We start from the raw sequence: 16,707 nt of genomic DNA, 5'->3' as shown, positions 1-16,707 counted from the left end.
TTCTCCTCCCACTATTAGATCATTCTGCTCCCAAAGGAGGGGCCAAGGTAGAATTTTGCACCTGAAGGAGGGGAGAAATCCCTAAATGGTGATGGGTGTAGATGTAGTGTATAGTTAACATAGATAACACGAATGTATGCATGCCTATGTACCCTGTGGCAGAAATTGCCCAATAATCATTTTATGCTTGTAACTGTATCTTATGGATAATGGTATAAAAGATGCTGTCTACTAACACAAAGGGCTCTCCTTTTCAGAGGAGAGACCCCCTTGTTACTTGAGCGCTCAAATAAAAGGGTTATCCTATTTTTCACTTGGTGTGTTTATTGGGACCCATACCAGGTTTAAAGGACTCCGGTCCTAAGCCGTGATTTGCGGCCCTTCACACCCATCTTAAAGTTGCCAAGGTTGAGAAACACTGACTTCATGTAACAGACTAGTTTCTGCTATAATGTACGGGCTCTGTAATGTAGTGCACTCAGTCCCTCAGTGTAGCCTAACGTAAGTGCATAAGGTGTGCCCTGTTGGATCTGACCTCTGGCCCATCTAGTCCAGCAGTCTTCTCACAGTGCCCAACAAACAGCCCAAGGAAGCCCACTCATCTCCCAGGAGATGGCCTTCAGGGGCAGCCCCACCGCCATCAAGACTAAGAGCCGTACATCCCCACAACTTCCGTGAAACGGTCCAAGCCTTTTTTTGGTTGGTAGCCAGCACCACATCTTATGACGTTCCATGCAATGTTTTTTATACAAAAAGGCTGGTTTTTCCCTTATGGAAGCCTCCAGAAGGCAGATTACAACTTTAGCAAGTTTTTTCTTTTCTTTTCTTTTTTTTAAATTTTATATCAACAGGTATACAAATAGTAACATCTCATCAGGTCCATCAAGGCATTCTTACATCCTTGTAGAACAAGGATATGATTAATATTGAAATACTAGTTTCTTTTTGCATAGGTCTTCCATAATCTGTTATAGTGTAATGTAGGTGGTTGATTAATGTTTTCATTGTTAGAGTGCTTTACAAAATCATACTATGCAGAAAAAAAATCCATCTTTCCTTCATTTGGTTTCAATGTATATGTTAATTTTTCTATTAAGCCTGCAGACCATACTTAACCATACTATTTTTTCTTAGATGCCCATTCTAGATGTTTCCAATATTTTGGAATACTGCCCAGAGTTGTACATGAGATGGGCTGTAAACAAATATGACAAGTAAATTAATATATAAATTTTACTTTTACAAATATAGCAGCCATTAATAAAATGCCTTACTTTTCGTATTTACCAGAAAATATGGTAGCTATATTTCTGTATTTTTATAGTGATTAGTATTCTTTTCTGAAATAGTATATCCCCCGAATTTATTTACTTTTGGATAAGTTTACAGTGTAGATAAAAAAAGTCATCCTGACCACTCTATTTATTTGGCGTATCAGACACTTCAACTGGACTGAAGTGCTAACCATGTAAAGTCTGTGTTTCCTGAAAAGTTGCTGAAAAGAAACTTAGAAATGTTTTTTCCCTATGTTTAATTCCATTTGTTTTCAAGTACTTCTCTCTCAAACCCAATTCTTCAAGGATTTTGTATTTCCAATTTCTGACTGTATAAATAATTTATAAATGTGTGAAAAAAAATCAAGGTATTTGAAGTAGGATCCCCGCATGAGCTCTTTGTGAGTGAGAGAGACTATAGGAGAAGCAGTTTCCCAAAATGCAATTTCTGCTCAGCAGAGATGTTTTATTTATTTATTGTGTTTATATCGTGCCGTAATCAAAGAATGATTCTGGGTGGTAAACAAATAGCACCGTGCTGCTCTCTTTAGAAATGAGGTTGTACCTTGCAACTGTGGGGAAAAAATTTCTCCCGCATTTCCCCATGTTTCTTGAAATCAGTTCCAATTTTTTATGGTCCTATATTTAAAATAAGTTTTTCTGTGTTCACATCTGCAAGGAAATTGTGTGCATTTGATGTGGGATCTCTTAAAAAGAATGAACAGGTTCTGAGTGGGCTGCTCATTCCTTTCAGGGGGTGGTCCGCAACTTTCCCTGGGTTCCTTATTTATTTATCTTTCTAAATAGCCCCGTCCCTGCAGTTTTTCAACCTGATCTTCAGAAAGCCCAGCCTCATCAATTTCATATTTCCTTCAGGCCTTCTCTTTGGGGATGTCCTACATCCTCCCCAACAAGTGGTGCCCTTCGGATCATTTGGTACTGCAACTTCTGGAATCTCCAGATTTTTTTTGCAGACTGGCTAAGGGCGTATCTAGGATTCCAAGGTGGGAAGGCTGGCTGCTTGAATAAAATAGATGGCAAGCAAAGGTTTTCTTGGCATGCTCCCCAAAAGTGATGAAAAGCATTAAAGAGGATTTCTCTCTGGGATGACCTACCATAAGCCAGAACCAAAAGGAAAAAAAATATGAAATATCCTTAGCATGGAAATTGGATTATTCGCAGAGATCGTTTCTTTCCAGGCTGTCCGAGCAGATGAACTCAGCAACTGCCCATCTGATTCGATGTTTGCAGCACATCCACAAGGTCAGCGGTTTTTCATTCCTCTTCAGATCCCACCCCCCTGCCTGTTACATCTCTTAGTTGCCCACTCCAGGACTTTTCTTCCCCTTCCATGCCTCCATCAGTTGCTGGAGACAGGCTGTCCCACCCCAGGGATGGCGGAGGTTAGCTTCTGCCTGGCGTCCTGTTCCAAGCAGGCACGCACAGAAATATAGGGACCAGACGGACTTGCTTGGGAGAACAGGTGGCAGCCAGTGGGACATGGAAATATGTGCCCTTGCACAGTCCTGCTCAGCCCCAGGATGAGCGCTTAACGTGCCTGGGTGGGCTTGTTGGTAGTCACAAGTCCAGAGGAGCGAGCCAAAGTTAGTCCGAGGATAAGAGTGATTGCAGGGTTAGCATCATAATTTTTCCTCCACTTTATTGGGCAACCTGGTTCTAATGAATCTTTTCCCCTCTGCTGTTTCGGCCAAGTAATTGCATTTGCTTGATATTGTATCTGGGTCAGTGTTAAGATCATACTCTCCGTTGAGAAAGATTCTTCCACAGATTTCATGCTCTGCAAATATTTTGAACTACAACTCCTAGCCTGTGGTGGCAAAACCACCAAATAGCAATACAGCTAGTCCTTGTTTAGCAACTGCCTTGTTTAGCAACTGTTCACAGTTGTGACGATGATGAACTAACTTTACAACCCATCCTTGCATTTACAACCTTCGCAGGTCTGTAAAGTAAAGGAAAGCTGCAGTCAGAGTGTAAGCACAGTTGTGGTTTCACTTAATGACCAAGTTGCCAGTCTCGATTGTCATCACTAAACGAGGACTACCTGTAGCCCAGTTTTCCACTGACTTTCAGAAGAAAAATTAAAATGGCTTACTATTCCTCCACTTCATTTTTAAAACGCCAGCAAAAAATCGGCTGTGAGAGGGATCAGTTAACTGAAAGGGCAGAAAATCTGTTTGGGAGCCTTCAGTTCTGAAAGGGAATGGGTTTAAACGGCTGTTTTGGGGAGGGGGGAGGATCTGATGGAAGACGGATGAAAGACAGAATAGAAAAAGGCTGTTAAGTATGAAAACCGTTCTCCCATTGAACTGTTATTTCACAGTATAAGTCCTGATCTTTATTTAATTCATGACACACGGCATTAAACCTAATGAATATCAGTGTGTCTATCTTCTGCTCAGATCTGTCTTACTTACTATGAAATAATCTTCATAACAATCAAGCCTATTTTGCCCTTCCTATAGTCCTATGTGCTTATAAAATCTTTATCATGAGATTTTATTTCATTTCTCTGGTGGAGCCACCAGAACAGATGTAAAGATGAATTCGTTAAACTTTTAAGGGGCTGGAAGAACCTGGATTGGGTGGGTTCTTTTTTCTGCAGCAGACTAACAAGGCCACTTTCTCTGGAACATTTTTCAACAGATTGAACACTCCAATGAATATTTAAACCCACACCAGGCTGAAAACTGCACCTCCTGTTGCCCTTGGCTAGCAAATGTTTATTTTTTAAAAATAGTTGGACTTGCCTACCTGGAGTTGCCACAGAGAGAAACTGGCTTGTCAGATGTATCTTGTGATGCTGAATTATGAGGCTGACCTCCCTTTTGATCTCTTTTCCAATTCAAGCATTAGATTAATGCTAAAATCCAAAATAGGATCTGGTAGGGTCAAATGCTGAAATGGAAAACAGCTATCAGCTTGGAAAAGAGATATTTGGGACAAACTTGCTAGGGAGATACAGCAGATGATTGAGCCCTAAGGTGGAAGGTTGGATCTCAAACGGATGTCCTCTGGGTCTTCAGACTCTGGCCCTACCTCCTGCTTTGGGGTAGTGGCTTGATGTTTCCTATTGCTACCACCCATCTTCTAGGAGGTGCCTCACCTGGCATTCACCTCCTAATCTGGTGTGTGTGAGAGAGGAGGGGAGTCTGTCACAACCTGTGCTTGCCTTCTTGGCACTTAAAAAATAAAAATGCAAAAAGCAAAATGTCAATAGTGTAATCTCCTGGTCTTGTACTGTAGAATTGTGTAGCTAGAGGATTTATCTCTTCTTGGGGAGACAAATCAATCTCACAAGAAAGAAACAAAAGCAAACTTTAGTGGAAAAGAAAAAAAATTAAAGTGCAGTTTCAGCTGTAAGTATTACAGTGCAAACATTTGGTGGTGAAGGACAGAAATTCCCGAAGTTGTTCAGATGATGGGAAAACAGCAGCTTAAAGGGCAAATTGCAGAAGAAAATGCAGTGCTTTGAGCAGACAATTAGATGGTCATGCTTTGTCACAAAATTGCTAGAGAAAGAGCTGGTTAGATATTTCAAATTACTATTACAGATTATAAGAAAGTTGTAGAGAAAATGGATACCTTCATTTGCAGTATGAATAAAAGGTTGAGCTTCCTCACTCAATAATTTGAACAAAGAAATAAGAGCATTATACAATGAAACTTCAGTACAAGCACAGGTATAAATCAGTTAAACCTAGTGTAATTTCTAGCTGGATAGTTTTTACCTGTTCCTTTAGAGCATCTGTTTTCTGCTTCAGTTTCCCTGGATTTGTCCAGCTTTTTGGAAATGCAAAACTTAAATCAGTGACTGGTGGGGTATGATGGTAGCCCATGTTTTCCCCAGCCTTGGCTCACTGCTTCTCCCTGAGTTTTTTCTCTAGTTTTAAAAGACACAAACTTTTTAAAATTTCCAGCAGAGGGAAGATATTTGACTCTCTGTGTGTGTAACACGGAGCATCTTTTCCTTCCAGATGGGGATGACATGACTGAGTTTGCAGTTTGGCATGTAATCTAGATTCACAGAAGGAGATCATGTAGTAGATCCAGCAATAGTGTGTGGAAATGATTGTCTCTGGGAATCTGCTCACCTGTCTCTCTGTGTCTCCTGTGCAGGTAATCAGGAAGGCCAATGAAATCCTTGCAGGCATCAGCCACCCGTCTGTCTGTAGAGAGGTGTTGCTTTCTGCGCCCGGGACAGCATACATTTGGGGTACAGCAGACATGGCCTTTCTGTCTGTCTCCTTTTCTTGGATCTCCTGAAGGCAGCGGGTGCCCGTTCCAACTTTTGGGGATTGTGCCAATGACCTGCTCTGCTGAATATCAAATCCAGCTCTGTGGGGAGGGGGAAACAGCTGGGGCTACACTTCAGGAAGCAGTGGATAATGCCAGGCTGAAAATTGTTCTTGTAATTATTCCATGTAATTCAAATGGGTTAATCTAATGCCTAGGGGTAATTAAATACTTTGGATCTGAGTCCAGAAAAGTGCTTTGGAACGTACAGAAGTGGGAATAACCCCTTTCTGCAACCCCTTAAGGCAGCTGTGTCTTTGCTTGGGAAGTGTGGCAGCTGCAGAGGGCGACCGGGACATCCCCCACAAAGTCATGGCTGTTTTAAAGAGTTGCAGACAGGTATACAGTGTTCTTCAGAAGATACTTTTTTGGAATCGGATTCATAGCACTGCACAACCCTAGTCCTGCTTTTAATTTTTTCCCCTCTTCTGCCTCATTTATATTGGCAGGGTCTGGGAGGGTTGACCTCCATCCCCCCGGAGCCTAGGCATGGTCTTAGGACATTAGGCCCCTTAAATTGGCAGAGGAGTCAATGAATCACCACCACCACTCTGCTTGGGGCAGGAATCCAAATTAAAGTGTTTGCAACTGCCTCCACTTGTATTCGGCCATCAAAGGGAAGCCCACCATTTCCCCAGATCCTTGGTTCCACTGTTTCAATGGCTTTTACTGTTAGGAAGTTTTTTTCTAACATCCAATTGAAATCTCTCTTCCTGTATTCAAATCCATTATTCTGGGTCCTGCACTCAAGAAGGAAGGAAATAGGTCTTGCTCTTCTGTCATATGATGTCCTTACAGATACTTGGAAAGTGTCACCGTATATCTCCTTGGTCTTTCAAGGTTAAATTGGCTCCTTCAGTCTCCATCAAAGACTTGGCTTCTGTCCCTGATCGCTCACCTGCTTCTCTTTTGCTGTAGAGCGGGGTTTCTCCACCAGGGTTCCGCGAGAGGTCCCTAGGGGTTCCCTGGGAGATCAAGATTTATTTAAAAAATTATTTCAAATTCGGGCAACTTCACATGAAAGAGGCATGCTTCACTCTTTATTTTTAGTTTCAAAACACTGTTAATGCATATAGACAGGCCTATCCATGAAACAAATATAATGGTTTTGTAACTTCTGGCCTGCATTTGAGCCTGAATGGGCAGGGGTTCCCCGAGGCCAGAAAGATATTTCAGGGCTTCCTCCAGGGTCAAAAAGTTGACAAAGGCTGACTTAGAGAGACAGAATTGTGTCTTTGAGTAAATTTGGAGTCCCTGCAGCTTACTTGGTAACATTTTTGGAAGTGGCTGGCCCTTGCCACCTTCTTCCTAGAACTAAGATTGAAATTGACTGGCCCAGGATCACTCAGCTGGCTTTGTGCCTAAATCAGGATTAGAGCTCACGGTCTCCTGGTTTCTAGCCTGGTGCCTTTGTTGTCCCAGGAACTCTGGGTTCTTTAAAACCTGGCATGCTTTGCCAATCAACACGCAAGGCAGAAATTTCTTTTCTAGCTTTATTCTGCAGAAGAAAGGGCACCCGTGACTTTAGTTCCATAAGCACGCCAAGCTTGCAAATCAACACAACTTTTATACACGTTTAGAACAAAGTGGTACATGATTATTGGCGAACAATTATTCACACCCTTGGGTGGGCAAAACACAAAAGGTGGGCACTTTTGCTGTAGCTGGGAAGAAATATGAGCTAGCTGTTATCTATTTCTTCCCATTGCATGCACAACTGACCACTTTGTACTCCATTCCTTGTCCAGTTTGGAGGAGACTTACTGCCTTTCTCTGCTTGCTTCAGTCTTATCTATTGGCCTTTGGAACGTTCAAAGCAAACAGGTTCTTCAAATTAACCCTAAAATTGCCATTAACCCTAACCACTACACCAAACTTCCTCTCTGCCCTTTAGAGTCACCTGTAAATAATTCCCTCGTTGTTTGTTCCCACATGCAGGGTTGTCAGAGATATATCAGATCTCCAGGCGCTTGGGACATGCCATGAATGCTCGGAAGTTAGCCAGCGAGCTGGCATTGCAATCACTGCGCGAGGTGGACCTAGCGTGGAATAATCTCTTGTCCTTCCTCATGTTTGGTCACTCTGCATTCCAAGGGTTGGTAAGCGATTCCAGTCTGTGTGCAAAAGCTCGGTGGACTTAAGGGGGAAATGGGGTGGGCGGAGAGAGGATAAAAATGGGGCATGGGGAAGCAATATTTTGCAGTAGTTTGTTAATACAAATATTTATATACTACTCTATTACAGGAGACTCAAGGTGGTTTACAGCGGTGTTTCTCAACCTTGGCAACTTTAAGATATGTGGACTTCAGCTCCCAGAATTCCTTAGCCAGTCATGCTGGCTGGGGAATTCTGGGAGTTGAAGTCCACATATCTTAAAGTTGCCAAGGTTGAGAAACACTGGTTTACAGTATGACGTATGAAATTAAAAACAAGTACTATACAGTAAAAAATTATTGACAAAACTGAAAACCACAGAAATCAAACTCCCAAGGCAGTCTGGGAAGGGATTCCACAGATTATGGTCAAATGGTGCAATTGAAGCCCCATCTGTTTTTTTACATGCATCACACAATGTACATACAAAACAGGAGGAGCTTCAAGTGCACCATTACAACCACCCTCTTAACTTTTCTGACCACACTCCGTGGGTACCCCTGAGTTTGGGTCCACCATCCATACCAAATGCTGGTTGGAATAAGATGATCCATTTTGCAGCAAAGTGGGGAGGTTCCTGTGCCTTGGGGGGAAGGTGTTCCATAGTGTGGGGTTGCCACTGAATTTGTGGGCCTCTGGGTAGCCCCCCTTTTCATCTTACAAGATGAGGCTTTCAGCATCTTGAGATGAACACTCAAGATAGCTAAGTCTGGGCAAGAGATAATTCTGTAACTGCTGAGATGCTGAGCCATTTAGTGCTTCATTGGTTAAAACCAGCGCCTTGAATTCTGTGCAGAAACCTGTTTGCTGCCAGTACAGCAACTGAGGACAGACAGAATGCTACTAAGCCACCTTCTCCGTCCTATTAATGACAGATCCCACCAATTGCTGCTTCTGAATCATCTTCAAGGGCAACCCTATCTAAAGCATGATGCAGTAGTCTAAGCATGAAGTAATGAGGGCATGGATGATGACTGAAAGGGCTTCCCAGTCCAGAAAGCTTGCAACTGGTGTACCAGCCAAAGCTGGACACAGGTCTCCCAGGCACTGGCCTCCACCGGCTCGATCCAGCAGGAGTGCCAAGTCCATGAACACCCCACCCCAGACCTGTTCCTCTAGAAGCTAGATGAGGCACAGGGGCATTTTTGAAAACAGTGTTGGGACTGGAAGCTGATATTTTTCCAAGCCGCTAATCAGGCAGAAGAAACAGCTTTAGAGATGAGTCCATCCAGCTTATTATTATTGTTCTGATAGGCAGGGACTCTCTAGAGCAGAGTTACTCCACCTTCGCAGCTTGAAAATGGGTGGACTTCAATTCCCAGAATCCTGGGAGTTGAAGTCCACCCATCTTCAAGTTGCCAAGGTGGAGAAACACTGCTCTAGAGTTTGAGGTGGGAAGTTTTCCCTGGTCTTAAAAACAAACCTTGGACTTTTTTCCAACCACACAATACTGCTGTGTCTATAAAGGAGAGGAAGGCAAGAACAATCTCTTGATTTTTCCCTTCTGTCTGTGCTGATGGAATTTACAGCTTCTGCCGCCGGTGGCCGTGAGCGAGCCATGCTTGGCACTTCCGAATGGTGGGGCTAACCAACTCTGCGGGGTTTGCCTCACGGTGGTAAAGCAAGAACCCCAGGTAATTTCCCATATATTTATATTTGTATTTATATTTATTTTAAATGGAGACCTGCTGGCTGGGGAATTCTGGGAGTTGAAGTCCACATATTTTAAAGCTGCCAAGTTTGAAAAAACACTCCTATACATGCTTTGCGAGCAAAGCAGTCTGGTTAAAATGAGGCTCGTAAAATTCCATTGCCAGAATTAGAACTACTTTAAAAATTGAGAAGCTGTCTCTTAATTCATCAGAAGCAGCAGAATTGGGCCACCCAAAGGATTCTTACATTGCCATTGACTTGGCAAGAGATGGTAAAGATCATTTGGCCCAAACCGCTGTTCGTTGTTGGCATAGACAAATACAGGAATACTGAAGAATATGGGTGGTCACTTATCAATTGATAGGGTGTCGGAATGCAAAAGTCCTTTTCCATACTACTAAACCCTCGAGGAGCAAAAAAAAAAATCAAGTTTGCTTGGATTCTTGTTTATTCCCCTTCTACTTGGGGAAGCAGTAAAAAAAGATACCAGGGATCACATTAATTGAGATTTGACTTCCTATCAAAGGAGTATTGTGGAAACCAGCCAACCCCTTTTGTAATGTTGGAGTTGTTTATAAGCTAAAATGAGACAGAGAAGTGGAATTGCACAAAAGTGCATCCCTGCAATGGAATTGCTTTGCTACCACATCACAGATTTGGTTTCCAGATAAAGTGGGAAGATCTGGCCCTTTGTAACAGACCTTTCACAATGCAGCACTTGGCTGAAAGCCCAACCCAGTTTACAGGTAGTCCTTGCTTAACGACCACAATTGGGACCGAAATTTCAGTTGCTGAGTGAAGTGGTCATTAAGTGAATCTGATCCAATTTTACAGCCTTTTTTGCAGTGGCCATTAAGTGAATCACTGTGGTTAAGTGAACCACACAGTCGTTAAGCAAATCATCTGGTTCCCCATTGATTTTGCTTGCCAAAAGCTGGCTGAGAAGGTTGAAAATGATGATCACGTGACCATGGGACACTGTGATGGTTGTAAGTGTGAGAACTGGTCATAAGTCGGTTTTTTTCAGCACCATCATAAGTCCAAATCGTCATTAAATGAATAGTCATTAAACGAGGACTACCTGTAATTTCTGAAGCCAGACAACAGTATATGCAGGTGGTGTTCTCTGCTCCATTCCTGGGCTTTGCAATGTGGATATTTTCTTCCCCTCTTGGTGTCCAGTTCTAGCATAAAAAGCAGAGGTTTGAGAAGCCCAAGGAAAAAATTTCATCTGAACTTTTTCTAGCATGGAATTGAGTGATGGCCTTCTGCTGAGATTCAAATGCTGGCACTCTGTGGCCAGACTTTTTGTCTAAATCAAGCAGAGGTGGAGGGAGAAAAAGAAAAATCTTAGCCTCTTTTTATACAGGTGTCTACAAACATTTTGCACTCGTCCTGCTTCTAACCTGTTTTGTTTTGTTTTCGTTTGTCCTCTCAGGTGCATTCTGGAAACTTGGATCCTGTTGTATACCAGGGATTCTTCTACCATGTCAGTTGTGCCAACTTCTGGCTGAATTGTGTGGATTCCTCTCTGCCAAGAGAGATCTGATCCCCTTCTCCAGATTTCTATCCATGCAGTTGTCCATCTGAGTGAGTGAGAAAGACTCCTTCATTGCAGCTGGGGATATTCGTGAAATCTAAAATCCTTTGTCTTGAAACATCCAGTTTCAAACCTGAAAAGTGGTTTTGCATTAGAAATGGGACTTTTTCCCAACATTGCCGGAAGTGCCCTGGGGTGCTCCGAACATTCTGGAAATGCGCCAGGTTGAAGCATCTCTGCCTCAAGTTGGGGGCTCAATGTTTGGAGCCTGGAACATTCTGGGGTGGCCAAAGTGGGATTGGAATACTTACTTCTGGTGAGCCCAGAAAAACCTGTTTCGAACCTGAAGCATTTTGCCCACCAGTTGGGCAGACACGTTTGTTGGGACCACAAAATAGCCTGGTATCTTCTCCAGATGTTGCAGGGACAGAGAAGTCACTTTGAAAGACCAAGGGTAACTGCATGGGAATGTTTGTGTTCCTGTTTATGAAACATAAGGCATTTTTATGGGAGACAATGCCACTGGGCACTTTTGATGAACTCCAAGCACTGCCAATTTGCCAAAATTCAAGGGACGGAGATTGAGCTATATCAGCTGTTTAATTTTATGCATCTCTCCTAAGAAGTAAGCCCCATCCGATTCAGTGCAGTTTACTCCAGCTAAGTGCTGATGGTATTTCTGTCTGTAGTGAAACTGTAAGCATGTCTGGCCATGCAGTGGAATACAGTGCCTGTCTACTCAGAAGTAAATCCCATTGACCTACCTCAGGTCAAGCCTGGGATAAATGTCTGAAGGAATCCCGAAAAGACCATGCTAGCAAATAGTATTGTATGTACAGTCAGCAACCGAGTTTTGGCCAAGGCATTGCTTTGCCCAGTTGTGGGAAACACACCTGAGTGCATGTGGTACCCCCACTCCCATTTTGGCAGTTCCTGGATATCCCCCCCACCCAAGATTATGCTGATGAAAAACATGTTGATTTTCCTGGGCTTGGAAATGGATGGCTGGCTGAACAGAGGAGAGAAAATAGGTATATGAACCATCTGCTGAATGTAATACTCCTATTTTATTTATTACAAATGCTTCTAAGCCTCTTCAATCATGACAACTCTACGCAGTTCTAATTTTGCACTTAAACTCCCCAAAAGTCAAAAGTCAAAATTTGGGGCCCGCCCTTTCCAATGCAACTCTCATCCTCTCTTCTGTGACCCTTGGAAGCTCCCCCCAGTTAACGCCCCCCCCCCAGCTGCCAAAAATGGTCTCCTGCTCTTATGGGTCCATGGTCAAAAATACCTTGGAAGACAGGGAACTTAAAGAGAAACGGGAGACCTGTTTGTCGAGCAAAGCATTGAACACAAGTAGTCTAATATGTTTAAGTTGAAATATTTAATAACATAAAAGCGCTACATGCCCAAGTATATCAATTATCCGAGAATCCTTTGTACTAAAGTGGCCAGAAGGCTGAATGGGAGAGCCAGCTGCATTTCCTTCCCTTCTAAGCAGGGAAGAAGTTCTGAGGTTAGGAATTCTGCCTGCAGTTTTCCTAATATTGCTGGAAAAACCACAGAAAAGGTTCACAAAAGGGATTTATTAGGATCTTGCCCCAAAGCCTGTGGCTACCACAGGCTGCTTTGTTGAAACCATACCCACAAAGAAGCCACGTTTACCCAATCAGCCAAGACTGCTGCAGGATTTATTTTGGAGCCCAGGGTAAATAAGGAGCAAATCTAATTCTCTCATTTTTTTTCCTTCCAATTTTCGTTGTTTTTATTTATGGAGAAGAAAAACACAGAGTGTCCCCTTGTCACATTCCCCTTTCTGGCAAAGATGGTTGCCAGGCCCCACTTTGTGTGACAATTTCAAGCTTGGTCAAGGTAGCACACAGGTTTATTTTGCTTTGGCGTTGGCTCCATGACTGGGATGCCTTGGCTGGTGTGTACCAACTGTGACTGTCACAGTGCTATCATAAGTCTAACCTCATTTTCGTAGAGGTCAGGAATCATACCCAGTGGAGACTGGACCATACGGACACTGGTTTTCCCAAAAAGTTTATACTCGTATTCAATGAGCTGTTCCCAGAATCCGAGGTTTGGTCGGATGACGGGTCGGCAGGACTTGACCCAGGCGTGGGCATTTACCAGAGACATGGAGTGGTATTTCATCAGGTAGGCGATGCAGAGGGCAGACGATCGGCTGACCCCCGCTGCACAATGCACCAGGGTCCGGCCTTGGTTCAATTCCACGGCGTGGATCTTATCAGCTACGGGGTTGAAGAAGTCATAAATTCGGGCAGTGGGGCAGTCCATTACAGGGACGTGGATATAGTAGATGTCTGGGAAGTAGGTGTTGACCACCTCCACGGACGCGTTAATGACGGTGGTGATGCGATTAGCATAGAGGAAGAGTTTGTTGTTGGCAGCCTCTCCATTGCTGATGAAAAGGCTGTTGGTGATTCGGGATAAACCATAGACAGATGGGTTCCTGAAAAGGATGGGTATGGCTCCAAAAGCTGCATTCATTAAGGCGAGCTTTAGATGTCCGTTTCAGTGGAAGGCATTGTCCTGCTTAAGTGAGCTGAGGAAAGGAGAGAAAGAGGGGAAGGAAAATTCTCAGTGATGGTTCAAAAGAAGCAGGGGGTCCACCCTCCCCAGATGACCCAGGGCTGTTCTTTTCTGTTCAGAAAACTCATTCTCAAAGGCAGGGTTCAGACAACTGAGGTAGCCTGTGGTTCAGTGTTGGAGAACCGTGGCAGTGTTTCCTTAGTGGGCTGCCCATCATGCTAAGCCACAATGTGGTTGATTTGCTGCCTTCATGTAACCTTCTCCACCCTGTTGAGTTTAGCATGTGGTGTGAACCCGGCCAAGGTGAACTTTCTCAATCATTTCCCCCCATGCTTGTATTTTTAAAATATTTTTAACCTGTGCTGCAAAGTATGTGATTTCAAATTTAAAACTCAAGAATCTGAAGGGCTGTTGATTGACCATCTGAAAGAAGAAGATTAATCCATCAAGGAAGGGACACTGGAGATCAATTTATCTAATTTTCTGCCCGTGCAGGATCTATATGGCAAGACTGACACATTTATTGTCAGGAATTGTTTCCACAGGTGGAGAGGAAAAATGGCAGACAGAGTAACCTACATAAATCATTGTAGCCTTAGCTATAAGGTTACTGCTTCCCACAAAGCAACAAGGTGATCTGATTGGTTGTGATGGGATATGTGAATCCACTTGTTTAAATTTCTAATCCAGGGTTTGAGTTCCATGGACAATCAGGAGGCATCGTTGCTTTCATCCTAATTGAGGCTCATCCGATGGACACAGCCTGATCTTATTCTATGGGGTTCAAACCCTCTACCAGGAATGGCACTCATGGACCCTTGAACTTTAAATGATTACTAGGCAACCCTGTGACCAGCTGGGTCATCCTTTGACAGGAAGGTAGTGCAGTCTGATGTGACCAGAACGAACATTAAATTTTAGGCTGACCATATTTTTTTTACCCCAATGCTAGACGGTCCCATGATCGTCTAAGAAGAGAATATATAATAAATGGAAAAATAATTGTCGTGGCAAATGAACTTCAATAACAAGTCAGTATTTACTTACCTAAACAGACCAACAGGATGACCACAGCCGGGCAAAAAAGTAGTGGGAACGGGAGCAACTTCCAGCTTCCTGCCGGCTTCTCCATTGACTTTGCTTGTGGGAAGCTGGCAGGGAATGTCGGCAATCATGCTCACATGACCACAGGGATGCCGCAACGGCCACCACTTTGCGAATAAAACTGGTCTGAACATCGTGGAAATTCCAATTCCACAGGAGTAAAGGGTCCCGGATATTTTACGCACTCTTTAAGTTGGTGGATTTTAGGTACCCTGATTCAAAAATGGTTGTGGCATAATGCACCATCTGAGCTAACTTGAGGGTACAGACAGACGCACAGATAAACACAATGAGGGTTTTAATAGTTTATAGATATTACAGTGGATTGGCTTTAGCAGCTATCCAGATCCTGGCACTCAGTGGGGTTGGCATATTCAGAATCTATCCAAATGGTGTAACAGTCCACCTTCCCTTAAGGGCAGGGATGGATGGCTATTGCATTTCACATCTCGGTACTTGGATGTGTAACATCCACATCTCATCTGCACCTCTCTGAGAGCTTAAAGGAGAGGATCTCTATAGACTTTTCTGGTAAACCAGGGCTGGGCATGTTATAGTTCATTTCACAAGCTGAGACTTTTTAGGCATGGGGATCACACTCTCCCTTTCTGCCCCAAGGGCTGCGTTGATGTGCAATGCCACCAGAATGTACAGGATTGAAAGGTACGGTTTTTGGCAGGGAGGATGTGAAGCCCAATAACAGTCCTTTGTCTCAGCTTGGCGCAGTGTTTCTCAACCGTGGCAACTTTAAGATGGGTGGACTTCAACTCCCAGAATTCCCTGGCCAGCATGACTGGCTAGGGAACTCTGGGAGTTGAAGTCCACACAATCTTAAAAGTTGCCACGGTTGAGAAACACTGGCTCAGTGGCTTTTCAGAGCTTTTAAGGGAGATAACGAGCACTTTAAACGTCTGCAAAGTTGAAGGAGACCCACAGGCTGCTCGCTCAAAGGATATGCACACTGTGTGGGCACAACCCATTATTGGGGAACAGACCCTTGCCTCACGAATCTTTCCAACCTGTACCTGCATGTTGCATCAGTTCTTGGATAAAGGCCAGTGGCATCTACTGGAGTCCCCAGTCAAATGGAGCCAGGAAGCTTTCTCTCCTTGAACATCCTAAGTGGTGTCTTCCAGTAAAGTTGACGCAGGGGGGAAAAAGGAACATATTTGGCATCACCGGGATAGACCACCTTGTAACCAGCCCCAAGTATATTTCTTGTTTCTCCTGGACAAAGTTAATTTTACCCACCTTGGAAGGACCAGATAAAGCTGCGTAAAGCGTTTGGCAAGTTTCAGTGATGAAACAGGAGAGATTTAAGTTTTTCTCTTGTGATATGCTGGCCCACAGGTAGCTGAGGGGTATTCTGTTAAGCAGTTTGGGTGTGTGTGGTAAGTGATACATTCTGCCAGCTGTTCCCAACCTCATCTATACCGTATAGAGTTATATGTTATATACAGTCGCATCATCATCTGAAGAGCCCCGTGATCCAGGCACCACGGCACACAGCTTTTTTCCTCAACTTGTTTTTAATCAGTTCCTTTAGACCAGTGTTGCTCGACCGTGGCAACTTTCAGATGTGTGGACCTCAACTCCCTAGCCAACCATGCTGGCTGGGGAATTCTGGGAGTTATAGTCCGCGCATCAGAAAGTCGTCACAGGTGAGAAACACTGCTTTAGACAGATGCCTTTTTTCAACGTCTCTGCACTCTAAATTATTAGGGGGTATTGTTTTAGACCTTTGTGTTTAGAGACTGTGTAAGATGGTGGTGGCAGCCTTGATGCCCTCAATCTCATCTGATTTGGAGCAAGACAGTCAAAATCGCCAAAGATTTGGGCCATTTCAAAAACCCTACCTTTGCAAAGGTGTCTTTCCACAGAAACTTCACACGTCTTTGCCTCCCCAGCCGTGTGAAAACTTGCGAGGAGTTCCTAGGGAGAAGGAAGCCTGGGGTTAATGAGGCGGCATGCGGAAAGGGCCAACCCAGAGCCACTTTCCCTCTCTGGAGCTTGACCTGCGCAAGAGAGACAGCAGGGGATCCCAGATCTGTAGTCCAGACGAGGAGCTGATAGCAAATTGTTGCAATATGAGAGCAATGCATG

General features: G+C 43.8%; 4 protein-coding genes across 4 annotated transcripts in view; 2 read left to right on the top strand and 2 right to left on the bottom strand.

The window, feature by feature from the left end:
* PES1 (pescadillo ribosomal biogenesis factor 1) overlaps window positions 1–16,707 on the bottom strand; it is a 426,838-nt gene that overhangs the window by 62,624 nt on the left and 347,507 nt on the right. The window lies entirely within an intron of this gene.
* MTFP1 (mitochondrial fission process 1) overlaps window positions 1–16,707 on the top strand; it is a 246,205-nt gene that overhangs the window by 156,024 nt on the left and 73,474 nt on the right. The gene's annotated exons all lie outside the window — the stretch shown is intronic.
* Window positions 2,480–10,947, top strand: LOC134505730 (synergin gamma-like). Its single transcript, XM_063315585.1, has 5 exons — window positions 2,480–2,537; window positions 5,415–5,511; window positions 7,530–7,690; window positions 9,275–9,379; window positions 10,837–10,947. Exons 1-5 carry the CDS (start codon window positions 2,487–2,489, stop codon window positions 10,945–10,947), a joined length of 525 nt encoding a protein of 174 aa, XP_063171655.1. The 5' UTR covers window positions 2,480–2,486.
* Window positions 12,868–13,480, bottom strand: DUSP18 (dual specificity phosphatase 18). The gene has a single exon (XM_063315587.1). The coding sequence runs from the start codon at window positions 13,456–13,458 to the stop codon at window positions 12,892–12,894; it is 567 nt and encodes a 188-aa protein (XP_063171657.1). The 5' UTR covers window positions 13,459–13,480; the 3' UTR covers window positions 12,868–12,891.

Source organism: Candoia aspera, chromosome 15 (assembly GCF_035149785.1).
Source record: "Candoia aspera isolate rCanAsp1 chromosome 15, rCanAsp1.hap2, whole genome shotgun sequence".
Lineage (NCBI taxonomy): Eukaryota > Metazoa > Chordata > Lepidosauria > Squamata > Boidae > Candoia > Candoia aspera.
Note: the sequence above shows the minus strand (reverse complement) of the source record. Positions and strands in the feature narration are given on the sequence as shown.